General features: G+C 45.6%; 1 protein-coding gene and 9 non-coding genes across 10 annotated transcripts; 9 read left to right on the plus strand and 1 right to left on the minus strand.

Moving 5' to 3' along the window:
- Window positions 1–7,602: 7,602 nt before the first annotated feature.
- TRNAP-CGG (transfer RNA proline (anticodon CGG)) lies at window positions 7,603–7,674 on the minus strand. The gene has a single exon. It is a non-coding gene; the product is annotated as a tRNA-Pro (tRNA).
- A 1,582-nt stretch (window positions 7,675–9,256) lies between these two features.
- LOC123087401 (ubiquitin-60S ribosomal protein L40-1) lies at window positions 9,257–12,181 on the plus strand. Its single transcript, XM_044509401.1, has 3 exons — window positions 9,257–9,416; window positions 9,512–9,701; window positions 11,920–12,181. Exons 1-3 carry the CDS (start codon window positions 9,314–9,316, stop codon window positions 12,014–12,016), a joined length of 390 nt encoding a protein of 129 aa, XP_044365336.1. The 5' UTR covers window positions 9,257–9,313; the 3' UTR covers window positions 12,017–12,181.
- LOC123088918 (small nucleolar RNA snoR86) lies at window positions 10,190–10,307 on the plus strand. The gene has a single exon (XR_006442172.1). It is a non-coding gene; the product is annotated as a small nucleolar RNA snoR86 (small nucleolar RNA).
- On the plus strand, window positions 10,382–10,500 carry LOC123088915 (small nucleolar RNA snoR86). The gene has a single exon (XR_006442169.1). It is a non-coding gene; the product is annotated as a small nucleolar RNA snoR86 (small nucleolar RNA).
- LOC123088917 (small nucleolar RNA snoR86) lies at window positions 10,576–10,692 on the plus strand. The gene has a single exon (XR_006442171.1). It is a non-coding gene; the product is annotated as a small nucleolar RNA snoR86 (small nucleolar RNA).
- Window positions 10,824–10,942, plus strand: LOC123088914 (small nucleolar RNA snoR86). The gene has a single exon (XR_006442168.1). It is a non-coding gene; the product is annotated as a small nucleolar RNA snoR86 (small nucleolar RNA).
- On the plus strand, window positions 11,018–11,135 carry LOC123088919 (small nucleolar RNA snoR86). Its single transcript, XR_006442173.1, has one exon. It is a non-coding gene; the product is annotated as a small nucleolar RNA snoR86 (small nucleolar RNA).
- LOC123088916 (small nucleolar RNA snoR86) lies at window positions 11,211–11,329 on the plus strand. Its single transcript, XR_006442170.1, has one exon. It is a non-coding gene; the product is annotated as a small nucleolar RNA snoR86 (small nucleolar RNA).
- LOC123088913 (small nucleolar RNA snoR86) lies at window positions 11,405–11,523 on the plus strand. Its single transcript, XR_006442167.1, has one exon. It is a non-coding gene; the product is annotated as a small nucleolar RNA snoR86 (small nucleolar RNA).
- LOC123088984 (small nucleolar RNA Z266) lies at window positions 11,642–11,734 on the plus strand. The gene has a single exon (XR_006442184.1). It is a non-coding gene; the product is annotated as a small nucleolar RNA Z266 (small nucleolar RNA).
- Window positions 12,182–18,043: the final 5,862 nt, after the last annotated feature.

The following is an 18,043-nucleotide window of genomic DNA, read 5'->3' on the forward strand; positions in this document are numbered from 1 at the left end:
TGCGGCATGCTTTACAGCTTAGAACCGGGGCTCCAAAAGCGTTTTGAGCATCACGGAGCATATGAGATGTTCGAAGAGCTGAAACTAGTTTTTCAAGCTCATGCCCGGGTCGAGAGATATGATGTCTCCGACAAGTTCTACAGTTGTAAGATGGAGGAAAACAGTTCTGTCAGTGAGCACATCCTGAAGATGTCTGGGTTGCACAACCGTATGACCCAGCTGAACATTAACCTCCCAGATGAGGCGGTCATTGACAGAATCCTCCAGTCGCTCCCACCAAGCTACAAGAGCTTTGTGATGAACTACAACATGCAGGGAATGGAAAAGACCATTCCTGAAGTGTTCTCGATGCTGAAGTCAGCAGAGGCTGAAATCAAAAAGGAACATCAAGTGTTGATGGTCAATAAGACCACTAAGTTCAAGAAGGGCAAGGATAAGAAGAACTTCAAGAAGGACGGCAAAGATGTTGCCGCGCCTGGTAAGCCAGTTACCGGGAAGAAGTCAAAGAATGGACCCAAGCCTGAGACTGAGTGCTTTTATTGCAAGGGGAAGGGTCACTGGAAGCGGAACTGCCCCAAATACTTAGCGGATAAGAAGGCCGGCAACACCAAAGGTATATTTGATATACATGTGATTGATGTGTACCTTACCAGTACTCGTAGTAACTCCTGGGTATTTGATACCGGTGCCGTTGCTCATATTTGTAACTCACAGCAGGAGCTGCGGAATAAACGGAGACTGGCGAAGGACGAGGTGACAATGCGCGTCGGGAATGGTTCCAGAGTCGATGTGATCGCCGTCGGCACGCCGCCTCTACATTTACCTACGGGATTAGTTTTGAACCTTAATAATTGTTATTTAGTGCCAAGTTTGAGCATGAACATTGTATCTGGATCTCGTTTAATACGAGATGGCTACTCATTTAAGTCTGAGAATAATGGTTGTTCGATTTATATGAGAGATATGTTTTATGGTCATGCTCCGATGGTCAATGGTTTATTCTTAATGAATCTCGAGCGTAATATTACACATGTTCATAGTGTAGATGCCAAAAGATTTAAAGTTGATAACGATAGTCCCACATACTTGTGGCACTGCCGCCTTGGTCACATTGGTGTCAAGCGCATGAAGAAGCTCCATGCCGATGGACTTTTAGAGTCTCTTGATTATGAATCGTTTGACACGTGCGAACCATGCCTCTTAGGCAAAATGACCAAGACTCCGTTCTCCGGAACAATGGAGCAAGCAACCAACTTGTTGGAAATCATACATACCGATGTGTGCGGTCCAATGAGCGTTGAGGCTCGCGGAGGATATCGTTATGTTCTCACCCTCACAGATGACTTGAGTAGATATGGATATGTCTACTTAATGAAACACAAGTCTGAGACCTTTGAAAAGTTCAAGGAATTTCAGAATGAGGTGGAGAATCAACGTGACCGAAAGATAAAATTCTTACGATCAGATCGTGGAGGAGAATACTTAAGTCACGAATTTGGTACACACTTAAAGAAATGTGGAATCGTTTCACAGCTCACGCCGCCTGGAACACCTCAGCGAAACGGTGTGTCCGAACGTCGTAATCGCACTCTATTGGATATGGTGCGGTCTATGATGTCTCTTACCGATTTACCGCTATCATTTTGGGGATACGCTCTAGAGACAGCTACATTCACTTTAAATAGGGCACCGTCTAAATCCGTTGAGACGACACCGTATGAATTATGGTTTGGAAAGAAACCTAAGCTGTCGTTTCTAAAAGTTTGGGGATGCGAAGCTTATGTCAAGAAACTTCAACCTGAAAAGCTCGAACCCAAGTCGGAAAAATGCGTATTCATAGGATACCCTAAGGAAACTATAGGGTATACCTTCTACTTAAGATCTGAAGGCAAGATCTTTGTTGCCAAGAACGGATGCTTTCTGGAAAAAGAGTTTCTCTCGAAAGAAGTAAGTGGGAGGAAAGTAGAACTCGATGAAGTACTACCTCTTGAGCGGGATAGTGACGCAGCACAGGAAACCGTTCCTGTGATGCCCACACCAACTGAAGAGGAAAACCATGATAATGATCAAGGTACTTCGGATCAAGTTACTGCTGAACTTCGTAGGTCCACAAGGACACGTTCTGCACCAGAGTGGTACGGCAACCCTGTCCTGGAAATCATGTTGTTAGACAACAATGAACCTTCGAACTATGAAGAAGCAATGACGGGCCCGGATTCCAACAAATGGCTTGAAGCCATGAAATCCGAGATAGAATCCATGTATGAAAACAAAGTATGGACTTTGACAGACTTGCCCGATGATCGGCGAGCGATAGAAAACAAATGGATCTTTAAGAAGAAGACAGACGCGGATGGTAATGTTACCATCTATAAAGCTCGACTTGTCGCTAAGGGTTATCGACAGGTTCAAGGGATTGACTACGACGAGACATTCTCTCCCATAGCGAAGCTAAAGTCCGTCCGAATCATGTTAGCAATTGCCGCATACTATGATTATGAGATATGGCAGATGGACGTCAAAACAGCATTCCTTAACGGGCATCTTAAGGAAGAACTGTATATGATGCAGCCGGAAGGTTTTGTCGATCCTCAGAACGCTAACAAAGTATGCAAGCTCCAGCGATCCATTTATGGACTGGTGCAAGCATCTCGGAGTTGGAACATTCGCTTTGATGAGATGATCAAAGCGTTTGGGTTTATGCAGACTTATGGAGAAGCCTGCGTTTACAAGAAAGTGAGTGGGAGCTCTGTAGCATTTCTCATATTATATGTAGATGACATACTCCTGATGGGAAATAATATAGAATTTCTGGACAGCATTAAGGCCTACTTGAATAAGTGTTTTTCAATGAAGGACCTTGGAGAAGCTGCTTATATATTAGGCATCAAGATCTATAGAGATAGATCGAGACGCCTCATAGGTCTTTCACAAAGTACATACCTTGATAAGATTTTGAAGAGATTCAGAATGGATCAGTCCAAGAAGGGGTTCTTGCCTATGTTACAAGGTATGAGACTGAGCTCAGCTCAGTCACCGACCACGGCAAAAGATAAAGAAGAGATGAGTGTCATCCCCTATGCTTCAGCCATAGGATCTATTATGTATGCCATGCTGTGTACCAGACCCGATGTAAACCTTGCCGTAAGTTTGGTAGCAAGATACCAAAGTAATCCCGGCAAGGAACACTGGACAGCGGTCAAGAATATCCTGAAGTACCTGAAAAGGACAAAGGACATGTTTCTCGTTTATGGAGGAGACGAAGAGCTCGTCGTAAAGGGTTACGTCGACGCTAGCTTCGACTCAGATCCGGATGACTCTAAGTCACAAACCGGATACGTGTATATGTTGAATGGTGGAGCAGTAAGCTGGTGCAGCTGCAAGCAGAGCGTCGTGGCGGGATCTACGTGTGAAGCGGAGTACATGGCAGCCTCGGAGGCAGCACATGAAGCGATTTGGGTGAAGGAGTTCATCACCGACCTAGGAGTCATACCCAATGCGTCGGGGCCGATCAAACTCTTCTGTGACAACACTGGAGCTATTGCCCTCGCAAAGGAGCCCAGGTTTCACAAGAAGACCAGGCACATCAAGCGTCGTTTCAACTCCATCCGTGAAAATGTTCAAGATGGAGACATAGAGATTTGCAAAGTGCACACGGATCTGAATGTCGCAGATCCGCTGACTAAACCTCTCTCGCGTGCAAAACATGATCAACACCAGAACTCTATGGGTGTTCGATTCATCACAATGTAACTAGATTAGTGACTCTAGTGCAAGTGGGAGACTGTTGGAAATATGCCCTAGAGGCAATAATAAAAGTATTATTATATTTCATTGTTCATGATAATTGTCTTTTATTCATGCTATAACTGTATTATCCGGAAATCGTAATACACGTGTGAATACTTAGACCACACAATGTCCCTGGTAAGCCTCTAGTTGACCAGCTCGTTGTGATCAACAGATAGTCATGGTTTCCTGACTATGGACATTGGATGTCGTTGATAACGGGATCACATCATTAGGAGAATGATGTGATGGACAAGACCCAATCCTAAGCATAGCATAAAAGATCGTGTAGTTCGTTTTGCTAGAGCTTTGCAAGTGTCAAGTATCTCTTCCTTCGACCATGAGATCGTGTAACTCCCGGATACCGTAAGAGTGCCTTGGGTGTACCAAACGTCACAACGTAACTGGGTGACTATAAAGGTGCATTACAGGTATCTCCGAAAGTAGTTGTTGGGTTGACACGGATCGAGACTGGGATTTGTCACTCCGTATGACGGAGAGGTATCTCTGGGCCCACTCGGTAATGCATCATCATATTGAGCTCAATGTGACCAAGGTGTTGGACACGGGATCATGCATTACGGTACGAGTAAAGTGACTTGCCGGTAACGAGACTGAACAAGGTATTGGGATACCGACGATCGAGTCTCGGGCAAGTAACGTACCGATTGACAAAGGGAATTGCATACAGGGTTTGATCGAATCCTCGACATAGTGGTTCATCCGATGACAACATCGAGGAGCATGTGGGAGCCATCATGGGTATCCAGATCCCGCTGATGGTTATTGACTAAGAGAGTCTCGGTCATGTCTGCATGTCTCCCGAACCCGTAGGGTCTACACACTTAAGGTTCAGTTACGCTAGGGTTATAGGGATATGTATATGCAGTAACCCGAATGTTGTTCGGAGTCCCGGATGAGATCCCGGACGTCACGAGGAGTTCCGGAATGGTCCGGAGGTAAAGATTTATATATGGGAAGTCCTGTTTCGGGCATCGGGACAAGTTTCGGGGTTATCGGTATTGTACCGGGACCACCGGAAGTGTCCCGGGGGTCCACCGGGTGGGTCCACCTGTCCCGGGGGGCCACATGGGCTGTGTGGGGGTGCGCCTTGGCCTAATGGGCCAAGGGCACCAGCCCCACATAGGCCCATGCGCCTAGGGTTCAAGGGGGGCAAGAGTCCTAGGAGGGTAAGGCACCTCCTAGGTGCCTTGGGGGGAGGGAAAACCCCCCTTGGCCGCCGCACCCCCTAGGAGATTTGATCTCCTAGGGCCGGCCACCCCCCCTTGGCACCCCTATATATAGTGGGGGGAGAGGAGGGACTTCATACCTGAACGCCCTGGCCTTTGGTTGCCTCCTTCTCCCTCCCCAACACCTCCTCCACCTCCATAGTGCTTAGCGAAGCTCTGCCGGAGTACTGCAGCTCCACCAACACCACGCCGTCGTGCTGCTGCTGGTGCCATCTCCCTCAACCTCTCCTCCCTTCCTTGCTGGATCAAGAAGGAGGAGACGTGGCTGTTCCGTACGTGTGTTGAACGCGGAGGTGCCGTCCGTTCGGCGCAGGTCATCGGTGATTTGGATCACGTCGAGTACGACTACATCATCACCTTGCAAGCTTCCGCACGCGATCTACAAGTGGTATGTAGATGCAAACTCTCTCCCTAGACTCGTTGCTTAGATGAACTCATAGATGGATCTTGGTGAAACCGTAGGAAAAATTTTAATTTTCTGCAACGTTCCCCAACATTTGGTTCATGATGTGTCGAGCTTAAATTCTTAACGATCATCCTTTCCAACATGCAACACTTGGGACATGGTGCTCAATCCTGTTTTTACGTGCTTTTTTAGCTCAGAGGTTTATTAATTTTACTTGGGATCTAACTAGATATGTGAATGAATAACTTTATTCTGGTTTTTGTAAAAGAACACACCTAGAAGGTTATTGTCTTTATGTTGCAGATCATTTTATAAAGTTGGCCGTTTGTTAACACCAGTTTCTATTGCAGGCTGTTGAACATGTATAATTTTTTTGTAAGAGAACAGATATAAGTGTGTTTGAGTGAGGCCCAGATACAACATCTCACTTTTTGTTTTGGAATCATGTTTACTTAACTCCAAGAGGTCACCAGCTGAAGGGATGGTACATTTCGATGTTTTTGTTTTGTCACTAAGCTTGACAACTTCAACTGTACCAGCATCATGAAGAAACTTTAGTTCTATGGTACAAATCATTGTAGCATTAATGTGTTTAGTTCTGTAGGTTGTGTTTGGTGCATGGAAACAATGGAATATGAATTTGGTTGCTGAGCTATGAAGGTAAGGAAAAAAAATATTGCCCCATTATTTTTCGTTTGTCTGGTTGTGGTCAGTCTATTTTAAGCATGTATAATTTCCTATGGTTGTTAATTGTAATCACATGCATGTAGAAATAGAAGATTATTTTTTTCATCATTTGAGTGTATACTAAAGTTCATGGTACGCATAAGTTTTTATCACATCATTCAAGGATATAAGACCCAGAAAAATTCAGACAAGATGCAACATTTGTTGTAAAGCCATTACACAATGCCTCATAGGACCATCTCAAAAGGCTCTTAGATAAATTTGTTATAGGCGGGTTAACTGGTTCTTCATTCTCTTTATTTTGCATCACTTTATTATTGTCTATCAAGCCTTTGGTAACCTATATATTTACAAGGAAACTAGGCCAGTGTATTTTTATGACTTTTAATTGTATAGGAAACTTACTTGCATGGTACATTATAAACTTCCTCTTAATTTGCCTTTAATAACAAACATGATAGTGTTGTACCATTGAAAAAACCTTTTGTGCCATTTTGATTTATTGCATTGTGTAGGCGGAAAAAAAATCATTCTCCGTGTGGAGAACCCACCGAGAACAGTTTTTGGACTTTTGTGGTACTAAACGAGGGGTCTTTTTAGCGGCCTTGCTGATATATAAAAACCAAGATATGGCATACAACGTGCATGTAAGAGGGACATGATTTACAGAACCAGGTGTTGGTACACCTGCTAGTGTATAAGAACAACGAATGTGAAGTTTTCCTCTGCGGCATTTGGTCAGAGGCACCGAGGTAAACTTATTTTTGATTGAATCATGATGAGAAATATATTCATGCGAGTCACCCCAATTTTGTTTAAAATCGTATCAATAAGGAGATATTTAACACAACACAATCATAACTTGCACGCGATGTACGCCTTGTGAATTAATCATGTTCTTACCAATGCCTCATGTCTAAATTTTTTGTTCCATGAGGACATTCATGTAGACCCATCCTTGTTTTTCTCGTGACAATATCTTCAAAGCTAGACCCATTTTTCGGTGTCTCCTTTGTACCTATATGTTGGATCTTTTTCACGTGCTAAAGCCAAGTGGACTAGCCCCCGCTCGGTAGCGGCACACACCTAGAACGAACAACGCGCTTCGACCTAAGTTATTCTTACATTATCTGCATGAGCAAAAACAATCGACAATGACCTAAAACATAGTCAGACGCTATGCCGAATGTTTTCTCTATGGAAGTCCGGTGATCCGCTTATTTGTGTCTTTCTTTCAGGAGAGAACCTTTTTAGTTTTTTTATCGGTTTTATAGGGCGAGTAAATTTTTTTTTGAGGCATTCATTATAGGGCGAGTAGGGCAGTTGGCCCAAGAGCCTGTCTCCCCTAAAAAAAATAAAACAAACCTTGGTAGTTGCTAAAAAAAACGATGCCGTAGGAAGTGGTTGGGCTCGAGGAGGAAGGGCAAAGGCCCATGAGGGCAAAAAGGTCACGAAAAAGAGAAAAAAAAGGGGGCGTTCCGAGAATCGAACTCGGGACCTCTCGCACCCGAAGCGAGAATCGTACCACTAGACCAAACGCCCTATTCAAGTCTAAATTTATTGTTCCATGATGCATTCATGTCAGATGTATGTTACAAATCCACTAATAGCTTGATTAAAGTCCCTCAAAAATAGCTTGATCCAAGTAAAAGCAACATCATTTTTCTGGGATCAGATATCATCGAAATAGTGATGCTTTTTTTTAAAAAAACTTCCAAATAGCTATGTTAGAGTCATCATCAAACACCTTAGACCTAAAACCGAATCTTTGTAATGAAGCAGAATCCGAGCATCCCACAAATGGATGGTAAAGGAGCCGGAGCGGAAGATTTCGCCATGCTAGTTAATTACTTCATCCGTTCCAAAATAGATGACCCAACTTTACACTAAAGTTAGTGTAAAGTTGGGTCATCTATTTTGGAACGGAGGGAGTATTAGAGAGCATATCACATGTTTTGACGGGGGTCATTATCCATTAGCAACGTGTATGTCACGGGTTGAAGATAAGTACATGTGTTATACTCCCTCCATCCACTTTTGTAAGACTGTTTAGTCACTGGAGGCAACACCAAAAATAGTTTAATTTTAGCTGTCTAAAACGTCTTACAAAAGTGAACAGAGGGAGTAGTGTACATCGAATTAGTGAAAATGGGGTGGTCTTGATTATTTTGGTGTCCACAGACCATAGGACGGGAGATAAAGGCCGTAGTTTTGAATAGATTTTGTACCGAGCAAATTAGACAAAACATGTAGGCATTGCATGATGATGAGATTATAAAAAAGTCAAGTAAAGAAAATGAGAGAAGCGCCTAGGGTGACTGGGTAAAATTTCAAGATGATATGCCAGCTCAATCTCTCGGAGGTGCTCATAGGGATAGGGTGTGCATGTGTGCGTTCACAGGGAATGAGTATATGAGCGATTGCGTATGCGCTATGTTAAAAGAGAAAAAGAAATGCGGGCCGCCTATGCGACTAGATTGGCTACGCATGCACGTAAACATCCATACGTGTATGCATGCACCAGCCGATCGTAACAATAAAACCGGGAACGGGAACGGCCACAACGCAAACCACGCGCTGCGTCCTCCGTGTTCCTCGTGGCCTATACCTCTCTCCTTTCCCTGGCTGCCTATATATATATTCCCACGCAAGAAACCCACGTACGTACGTACGCGCAGATCCCCAATGGCGAGGACCAATGCCAATGAACACCTCTCGTCCTCTTTGCATCTCGCTCGCGGCGGCGGCGGCGGCGTGCACCGGGATCGCATCGATGTAGTCGCCGCCGCCGTCCATCCCAAGTGCCATGGCCTCACCAGGTACGCTCGACTCGAAGAATGATCCGGCCACCGGCGGCGGAGATGTCACCGTCGGCCAGTCGTCACCCCTTCCCCTGCATGCGTGAAACCATCAGCGCAGACGAGCAAACGCGCGAAGGCATGACCGATGCGCTGAACTCTTTTTTTTTTTAAAAAAAATCTTCCAGCAAAAGAAAAACTTTTGTTTTTCGTAATGGAGTGGGCCGGGTACTAGGTTATCCAGTCATGTGCATCCGTCCCGGCCCGTAGAAAAACAGGCCCAGCAGCCCACACCAAACCCTAGAGAAGAGAGTGAGCCGCCTCCGCCAGCACTATATAAGCGTGCGCAGCCGGCCGCTCCATTCGCGCCGCCAGCAGCCGAGATGCAGATCTTCGTCAAGACCCTGACGGGCAAGACCATCACGCTCGAGGTCGAGAGCAGCGACACCATCGACAATGTCAAGGCCAAGATCCAGGACAAGGAGGGTGGGTTCTCTGCTTTTTCTTCGCAAAGATCTCTTCTTTGGCCATGGCCGGCCGTCGAGCTTTTCTGATTCTTGATTTCTTGTGTGGGTGTGCAGGGATCCCGCCGGACCAGCAGCGGCTGATCTTCGCCGGGAAGCAGCTGGAGGACGGGCGCACGCTGGCCGACTACAACATCCAGAAGGAGTCGACGCTGCACCTCGTGCTCCGCCTCCGCGGGGGCATCATCGAGCCCTCGCTCCAGGCCCTCGCCCGCAAGTACAACCAGGAGAAGATGATCTGCCGCAAGTAATATTTCCATCCTCTCCGCCTTACGTTTTCACCGATTATTTTCACTTCCAGATTATGCACGGTCGTTTTATTGTTGACGCGTAGGTAGGCGATTGATGAGTTGTTAGCCGATTCATTACCCGCCTATACTTTGTCATCTGCGTAGCCCAATTCAGCAGTTGATTTTCAATGGCGGGGAGATTAGATACCACCCGCCTATACTTTGTCTCCTGCCTCGCACGCTTCAGCAGCTGATTTTCAACGGCGGGAAAATTCACTCTTGTGTTGTGTGTCGCATCGTTCTTTGGTTTCTGATGATGATTGCTATATTGGCTAGTTTTCGGGTCCCCTGGGGAATGGGGTGGTATAATTTGCTTGCACCTTTGTTACTCTTGTGCGAGTGGACTGATTAGAATTTGATTAGATGAGGAAGTCACTGTAGGTCTGATGATTGGAGTCATTCAAACTTAGGTTGGAACAATTTTAAAACTTGTAGCCAATTTGCAGAGCAAAGGGACCTGTATAGTGGTGAATCTTTGCATTGAAGGTTGGCAAAAACGAATGCAGTTCTCCGTGCCGCTCAGACTTGCTCTGCTGTGACGGCCTCGAACAATCTGCTACATCATAAACGAACCTAGAAATTTCTAGTCGGTCAAACTTTTGTTTGGAAATTTAGGAAATGGATTAGCCAATTTGCAGAGCAAAGGGGCCTGATTAAGTGGCGAATCTTTGCATTGAAGGTTGGCGATAGCGAATGCAGTTCTCCGTGCCACTCAGACTTGCTCTGCTGTGATGGCCTCGAACAATCTGCTACATAAGAATTCAATCTAAGGAAATTATTAGTCATTTCAATGTAGCTTGGAATATTTTGGAACTACATTGCCAATTTGCAGAGCAAAGGGGCCTGATAAGTGGTGAATCTTTGCATTGAAGGTTGGCAATAACAAATGCAGTTCTCCGTGCCGCTCAGACTTCTCTGCTGTGACGGCCTCGAACAATCTGCTACATCATAAACAAATCCAAAACATTTGTAGTCAAATCCAAGTTTAGCATGGAGCTACATAACAAACCAATCTAAAAAAATTAGTAGTCATTTCAATGTTGGTTGGAATATTTAGGAAATGGATTAGCCAATTTGCAGAGCAAAGGGGCCTGATTAAGTGGCGAATCTTTGCATTGAAGGTTGGCAATAGCGAATGCAGTTCTCCGTGCCACTCAGACTTGCTCTGCTGTGATGGCCTCGAACAATCTGCTACATAAGAATTCAATCTAAAGAAATTATTAGTCATTTCAATGTAGCTTGGAATATTTTGGAACTACATTGCCAATTTGCAGAGCAAAGGGGCCTGATAAGTGGTGAATCTTTGCATTGAAGGTTGGCGATACAGAATGCAGTTCTCCGTGCTGCTCAAATTTTCTATGCTGTGACGGCCTCGAACAATCTGCTACATCTCTAACCAATCTAAAATAAATAGTAGTCATTTCAATGTTTGTCAGAATGTTTTGGAGATAGATAGCCAATTTGCAGAGCAAAGGGGCCTGATTTGGTGGCGAATCTTTGCATTGAAGGTTGGCGATACAGAATGCAGTTCTCCGTGCCGCTCAGATTTTCTATGCTATGACGGCCTCGAACAATCTGCTACATTTTTAACCACTCTAAAAATATGTAGTTATTAATACTTGTTAGTCTGGAAATTTTGGAAATAGATAGCCAATTTGCAGAGCAAAGGGGCCTGATATAGTGGCCAATCTTTGCATTGAAGGTTGGCGATAACAAGTGCAGTTCTCCGTGCCGCTTAGATTTTCTGTGCTCTGATGGCCTCGAACAATCTGCTACATCATGAACCTACAAACGTGTCGTATGACACATTCAAGTTACTGTCCTTGGCTGATCTTGGATTGTTTTCACTTGTTTGCAAATAATTTGCTTTCTGTGTATGGTTATCAAACAATTTTTGTGTTGGCTGGAATGATGATCCAATTAGATGTACGAGGGGTCACCTTATGAGCTACAACCATTTGAGGCATAAATTCTGTCTGACCAGCCAATCTTCTTGAAACTTGAATTCTCTTGTGCCAATCTTCTTGCATTTTGTTCTGATTGAATTCTCTTGTCAGTTGTTACCATGAATTTGTGTCTCCTACTTGTCAACTATAAAGATTTACCATGGGATAATAGCCTTCATCCTGTGTGATCTTGTCATATAAGCTAAATTCCTGTTCCATCTTTCTCCAGGTGCTACGCCAGGCTGCATCCAAGGGCTGTCAACTGCCGCAAGAAGAAGTGTGGCCACAGCAACCAGCTGAGGCCCAAGAAGAAGATCAAGAACTAGAGCTCGTAAAACTGTTATTGCCGCTTTCATTGTCTGGATAAATCTGTAGACATAAAATGTTTCTGGGTTATCATTTTGCTGCTCATGTCAGGATGTTGAACCTTGTTTAACTCTAGATGAGTACTTGGCCTCGTTTTAATATCATAACTGAAGTGAACCGTGCAATTAGTGTGTCTGTTGCTTATGCTTGTGGTGTTTTTTGATTCTGGTGCTAGTTGCTCTCCTGGCATATAGCACCATGTTGTGGACAGATTTGTCCACCTCGAGTTCAGAAATTCAGAACCAGCTATATGAGCAACAAATCCAGTAGTGGCTTCCAAACCAAAAGTGCATAGAGGTCTGGATTTTGGAAATAAAACATATTGACATTCAAGCTTTTGTTAAATTTTAGTACTGAATTTCAGAACTTGGGAAGCCTTTTTGGATTCAGACAAGTCCTGCTATTATGGTTGATTTGTTCAGCAGCTTGTCAGAGGTGAACATTTACATTGCAGCCTGCATTACATGTTTTCTGAACGAAGGAGATATGACAACACAATATGACAATACAAACTGCTAGAATGAAGAATTATAGTAAGAATTGTAATGGGGTCCAGATTTTAGTATAACGAAACAAGTTACTGGACTGAAACCTAATCGAACACAAAATGTTGAACAATACAGGCAACAAGTTATCAACTTGAAACTGTCATCCACGTTGTCAAGCACCATTATCAAGCATAATTTATCAAATTTGTTAATCCCAAACAAATGGTCGAAAACAAAACAACCCTACCTTCTATGCATGCAAATGTTCCTTGGTTAACTCTCATTCTAATTTTTTTGCCAACATTAACCGAAACATGGTCAACAAAACTTAGCCAAATATTGGCTAGATTTTCTTTGCTTGAATTAAATGCCCCCATGTATTTTCCGCAAAAACAGAGTTTGGTTACTTCTGTTGTACATGCTTTACTATCTAGTCCCAAGTTCAAAATTAGCATCATTTTTTCTTTTGAGAAATCACCGGGGAAGAGTTCGCCCTCGTCAATATATATTGGCCAAAAAGGCCAAAAGCCAAGAGGGATGTGTTGGTGTACTAAAGTTTGGGCCCTTTAGTACCCCATACTTGTAGACAGGGGGTTGCGGCCGTACCCGCGACAACCAACGAAGGCTCCCGGCAAGATTCTTGCCGGGATGGTTTGCAAAGCGAAGCCCCGGCGAGGCCATCTCCCTTGAGGTTGAGAGCTCTGACACCATCGACGACGACAAGACCATCTCCCCTGAGGTTGAGAGCTCTGACACCATCGACAACGTCAAGACCAAGATTCAGGGGCATCTGCGTGGTGGCATGCAGATCTTTGTGAAGATTAAAAGACGAAGTTTCCAGCAAGATTCTTGCCGGGGGCGTCTGCGAGGCCGCGGCGAGACTCGCTCACGGCAAAGATCCCACCGCCCTGCCACCGCTCCAGCGCAGCGACTAGCCTGCCAGCCTGGCCCTGCGAGCCTCGTCATCCTGGATGCGTGTCGAGATGGGGTGAGGCGGCGACGGACGGGACGAGCTCTGTTTTCGTCCCCGATAAAGTTAGGGACACGTAAACGACGCATTAATTGTGTTTGTCCTAAGACGACAGGGATAAGTATATGCACTGTAGCAACTTTACACCTCCTGTATGCGATGTACGCCATTGTGGTTGCCCCTTGGTATAAAAGGAGGCCCAAGGCGATACAGAGGGGGACTTTTGGACTTTCTGGCCCAGTTTGCATGTGTAGCAGCTAGCCAGAGCTCAAGAACTCTAAATACACCAAAAGCAGGATTAGGGTTTTACGCTTCTCAGCGGCCCGAACCTGGGTAAAAATCCCTCGTGTTGATCGTTGGACCTGCTTTTTGTGCACACCTCTTTTCCTGCCAAACCGTAGAAGGGATCCACGTGATCCCATATGTGTCGTTTCCCAGAAGACTGGCAAGACCTCTTGCGCCCACTCCGGCAAGCGCGCCTCCTCGAAGTGTTGCGTTCCCGTCAAGGAAGTGCCAGAGAGCTCCACCGGCAAGAGCAAGAAATCCAAGGCAGCTCCACCGGAAACTAAAAAGGTGCCCGTCAAGGAGGACGGCACGGGCGGTACTTTCACCGTAAGTTCAGCCCTCGACAACAAATAGGAAAGCGCGCTCATTTCTGTAACGCCCTCGATGCGGCTATATCTCCCATGTGTCGAAGCACGGCTTAGAGGCATAACCGCATTGAAAGCAATGTCGCAAGTGAGGTAATCTTCACACAACCCATGTAGTACATAAGGGAAAGAGATACATAGTTGGCTTACAATCGCCACTTCACACAATACATGAATAAATGATTACATCATCCAGATACACACAAGGTCCGACTACGGAACCCAAAATGAAGAAGACTACCCCAAATGCTACACATATCCCCGATCGTCCCAACTGGGCTCCACTACTGATCAACTGGAAACGAAACAAAAATATCAAACACGATCTTCATCGAGCTCCTCCTTGAGCTCGGTTGCGTCACCTGTAGGGTATCATCGAGCACCTGCAAACTGGTGTTGGAAGTATCTGTGAGTCACGGGGACTCAGCAATCTCACTCCCTCGCGATCAAGACTATTTAAGCTTATAGGGAGGATAAAAGGTATGAGGTGGAGCTACAGCAAGCGACTAGCATATATGGTGGCTAACATACGCAAATGAGAGCGAGAAGAGAAGGCAAAAGCACGGTCGAGAAACTATGATTAAGAAGTGATCCTAGAACAACCTATATCAAACATAACTCCAACACCGTGTTCAATTCCCGGACTCCGCCGAAAAGAGACCATCACAGTAACACACGCGGTTGATGCATTTTAGTTAAGTTAAGTTTCAGGTTTTCTACAACCGGACATTAACAAATTCCCATCTGCCCATAACCGCGGGCACGACTTTCGAAAGTTCAAATCCCTGCAGGGGTGTCCCAACTTAGCCCATCACAAGCTCTCACGCCCAACGAAGGATATTCCTTCTCCCAAGACAATCCGATCAGACTCGGCATCCCGGTTACAAGACATCTCGACAATGGTAAAACTAAACCAGCAAAGCCACCCGAATGTGCCGACAAATCCCGATAGGAGCTGCACATATCTTGTTCTCAGGGCACACCGGATTGTCCAAGGTTCCGGTAGGCCAGCCCAGAGTTGCCCCTGGTGGCCACCGGTAGCTGACAGGTTGGACCAACACTCAGAGGAGCACTGGCCCGAGGGTTTAAATAAAGATGACCCTTGGGCAAGCCTACCCAAGGGAAAGAAAAGGCTAGGTGGAAAATGGTAAAACCAATGTTGGGCCTTGCTGGAGGAGTTTTATTCAAGGCGAACTGTCAAGAGGTTCCCATTATAACCCAATCGTGTAAGGAACGCAAAATCCGGGAACATAACACCGATATGACGGAAACTAGGGCGGCAAGAGTGGAACAAAACACCAGGCATAAGACCGAGCCTTCCACCCTTTACCAAGTATATAGATGCATTAATATAAATAAGAGATATTGTGATATCCCAACAAAATATCCATGTTCCAACAAGGAACAAGCTCCAATCTTCACCTGCAACTAGCAATGCTATAAGAGGGGCTGAGTAAAGCGGTAACATAGCCAAACAACGGTTTTCTAGGACAAGGTGGGTTAGAGGCTTGGCTTAACAATATGGGAGACATGATAAGCAAGTGGTAGGTATCGCAGCATAGGCATAGCAAAAAGAGCGAGCAACTAGCAAGCAAAGATAGAAGTGATTTCGAGGGTATGGTCATCTTGCCTGAAATCCCGCAAGGAAGAAGAACAAGTCCATGAAGAAGATAAACGGACGTAGTCAAACGAATCCTCACAACACGACGTTATCGAAACCAACCCGAAGAAGCAACACCGGAAAGAAGCAAACAATCATGGTAAACAACCATCACATAATCATGTCATGATGCACAAGCAAGTATGATGCATGTCCGGTTTAATGAAGCATGGCATGGCAAAATGCACAAACAATCCCTACAAGTTAAGTGGAGCTCAACATGCAACTCCGTTGCATATTGGCGAAACACCACATGACTTATTTAGTTCGATCTCGTTTATGTACTCAACAATATTATATTGTTAAACATGGCAAGAGGGTGAAGCGAAGTAAAACTACCTATCTAGTCAAGCTTAAATGAGGCCGGAAGCAACGAACAACAATTCCGGAAAACCTCATATGCATATATTAGGTTTGGTACTGTTCTGCCCTAAACCATATTTTATAGTTGTTAAACATGCAAAGTGATGCCACCATGTTAAACTAGGCATTTTTCTACCCCATTTACATATAAAGTTTGTTACAAACCGAGTTACGGTTAAATAGTTATGAATTAAATCATTATAACATGACATAGGGGCAAATTTAACCAAACAACATTTTAAACATAGATGAAAGTGACATATTATGAAACTAGACAAAATTCTAAGCATGTTTCATATATAATGTTTTAACATATGATGCACGGTTGTTGAGTTATTATATGCATGAAATAGGAGGGCTTTTCTGTAAAAACTGCCATCTCTGGAAAATAGGAAAAGACGTTATATGGGAAAAAACATGAAACGGGTTGTTTCTGTTGGCCCAACAGAGCACAGAGGGCTTGGGGGTGGCTGCTCACATGGGACACGACCCAGTTCAGTGGAGGAGGTAGGCCGCGAAGGGCATGCCGGCCTGGAGGCGCAGTCAACGCGGGCGGGGCGAGGCGCGCTGCTCTCGTCCTGGAAGCAGAGGACGCAGGCGGCGGAGGACCTGACGCTGGCGTCTCCCGGCGACGAGGATGGGGCGGATCCAGGTGGAGGCGACCAGGAACAGGGCGCGGGCGCGGATCCGACGGCGGGGGTTCCATTCTCGGCGCCGGAATGGAGGCGGGATGCACCGGTAAAGGAGCTTGGAGCTTCGAGTGGTTCGGGCGTGATGCAGATGCAGAGGAGGCTGGCTCCGAGGCGGATGGGCGCGGGTCAGCAAGGCACGGAGGAGGTCCCTGGCGGCGGGGCTTGGAGAGCTCGGCGTCGAGGAAGGAGCTCCACTCCGGCGAACTCCCATGGCGGCGGTGGTTCCTGTAGGGTGGCGTCACTGGTGAGGAGCAGAGAGAGGGAGAAATGGAGGAAGAAGAAACAGGCGAGGAAGAGGAGCGACGGGGAGCGCTTGACCTGGCGGTGGGATTGGCAAGGCTTGTCGGCGGTGAGAGCTTCGGTGGCCGGGGCTCCTCTCCTGTTGGGCTCGAGCGAGGCAACGAGGAGGAGGCACGCGCGAGGCCTCCTATTCGTCTGCTGCGGCCGGAAGGACAAGGAGGAGGGCACGCAAGGTGGAGCTCGGGCGCGCTGGATCGGGGAAAAGGAGGAGGTTGGTTGGGTGGACCAGACAGGGGAGATCCCGAGGAGGATTTGGAAAACGGCGGCGGGCGACGGGACACATCTCCTAGATTTTAGGGTTTGTCCAAAATGACTAAGGGTGGACTATATATATCTCACAGATTAGGTTAGGGGCTACCTCGGTCCATCTGATCGGAAACGAACGGTCGCGAATAAATAGCTAGGAGCCCAATTAACTGAAGGAAATATGCCCTAGAGGCAATAATAAAGTTATTATTTATTTCCTTATATCATGATAAAAGTTTATTATTCATGCTAGAATTGTATTAACCGGAAACATAATACATGTGTGAATACATAGACAAACAGAGTGTCACTAGTATGCCTCTACTTGACTAGCTCGTTAATCAAAGATGGTTATGTTTCCTAACCATGGACAAAGAGTTGTCATTTGATTAACGGGATCACATCATTAGTTGAAGGATCTGATTGACATGACCCGTTCCATTAGCTTAGCACCTGATCATTTAGTATGTTGCTATTGCTTTCTTCATGACTTATACATGTTCCTATAACTATGAGATTATGTAACTCCCGTGTGCCGGAGGAACACTTTGTGTGCTACCAAACGTCACAACGTAACTGGGTGATTATAAAGGTGCTCTACAGGTGTCTTCAAAGGTA

Source organism: Triticum aestivum, chromosome 4A (assembly GCF_018294505.1).
Source record: "Triticum aestivum cultivar Chinese Spring chromosome 4A, IWGSC CS RefSeq v2.1, whole genome shotgun sequence".
NCBI classification, from domain to species: Eukaryota; Viridiplantae; Streptophyta; class Magnoliopsida; order Poales; family Poaceae; genus Triticum; species Triticum aestivum.

What these genes read in the sequence shown, in the direction of transcription:
- LOC123087401 (XM_044509401.1), top strand. Translation starts at nt 9,314, where the DNA reads ATGCAGATCTTCGTCAAGACCCTGACGGGCAAGACCATCACGCTCGAG. An exon ending in CAAGATCCAGGACAAGGAGG is followed by an intron (nt 9,417 to 9,511) that starts GTGGGTTCTCTG and finishes GTGGGTGTGCAG; the next exon opens with GGATCCCGCCGGACCAGCAG. An exon ending in GAGAAGATGATCTGCCGCAA is followed by an intron (nt 9,702 to 11,919) that starts GTAATATTTCCA and finishes ATCTTTCTCCAG; the next exon opens with GTGCTACGCCAGGCTGCATC.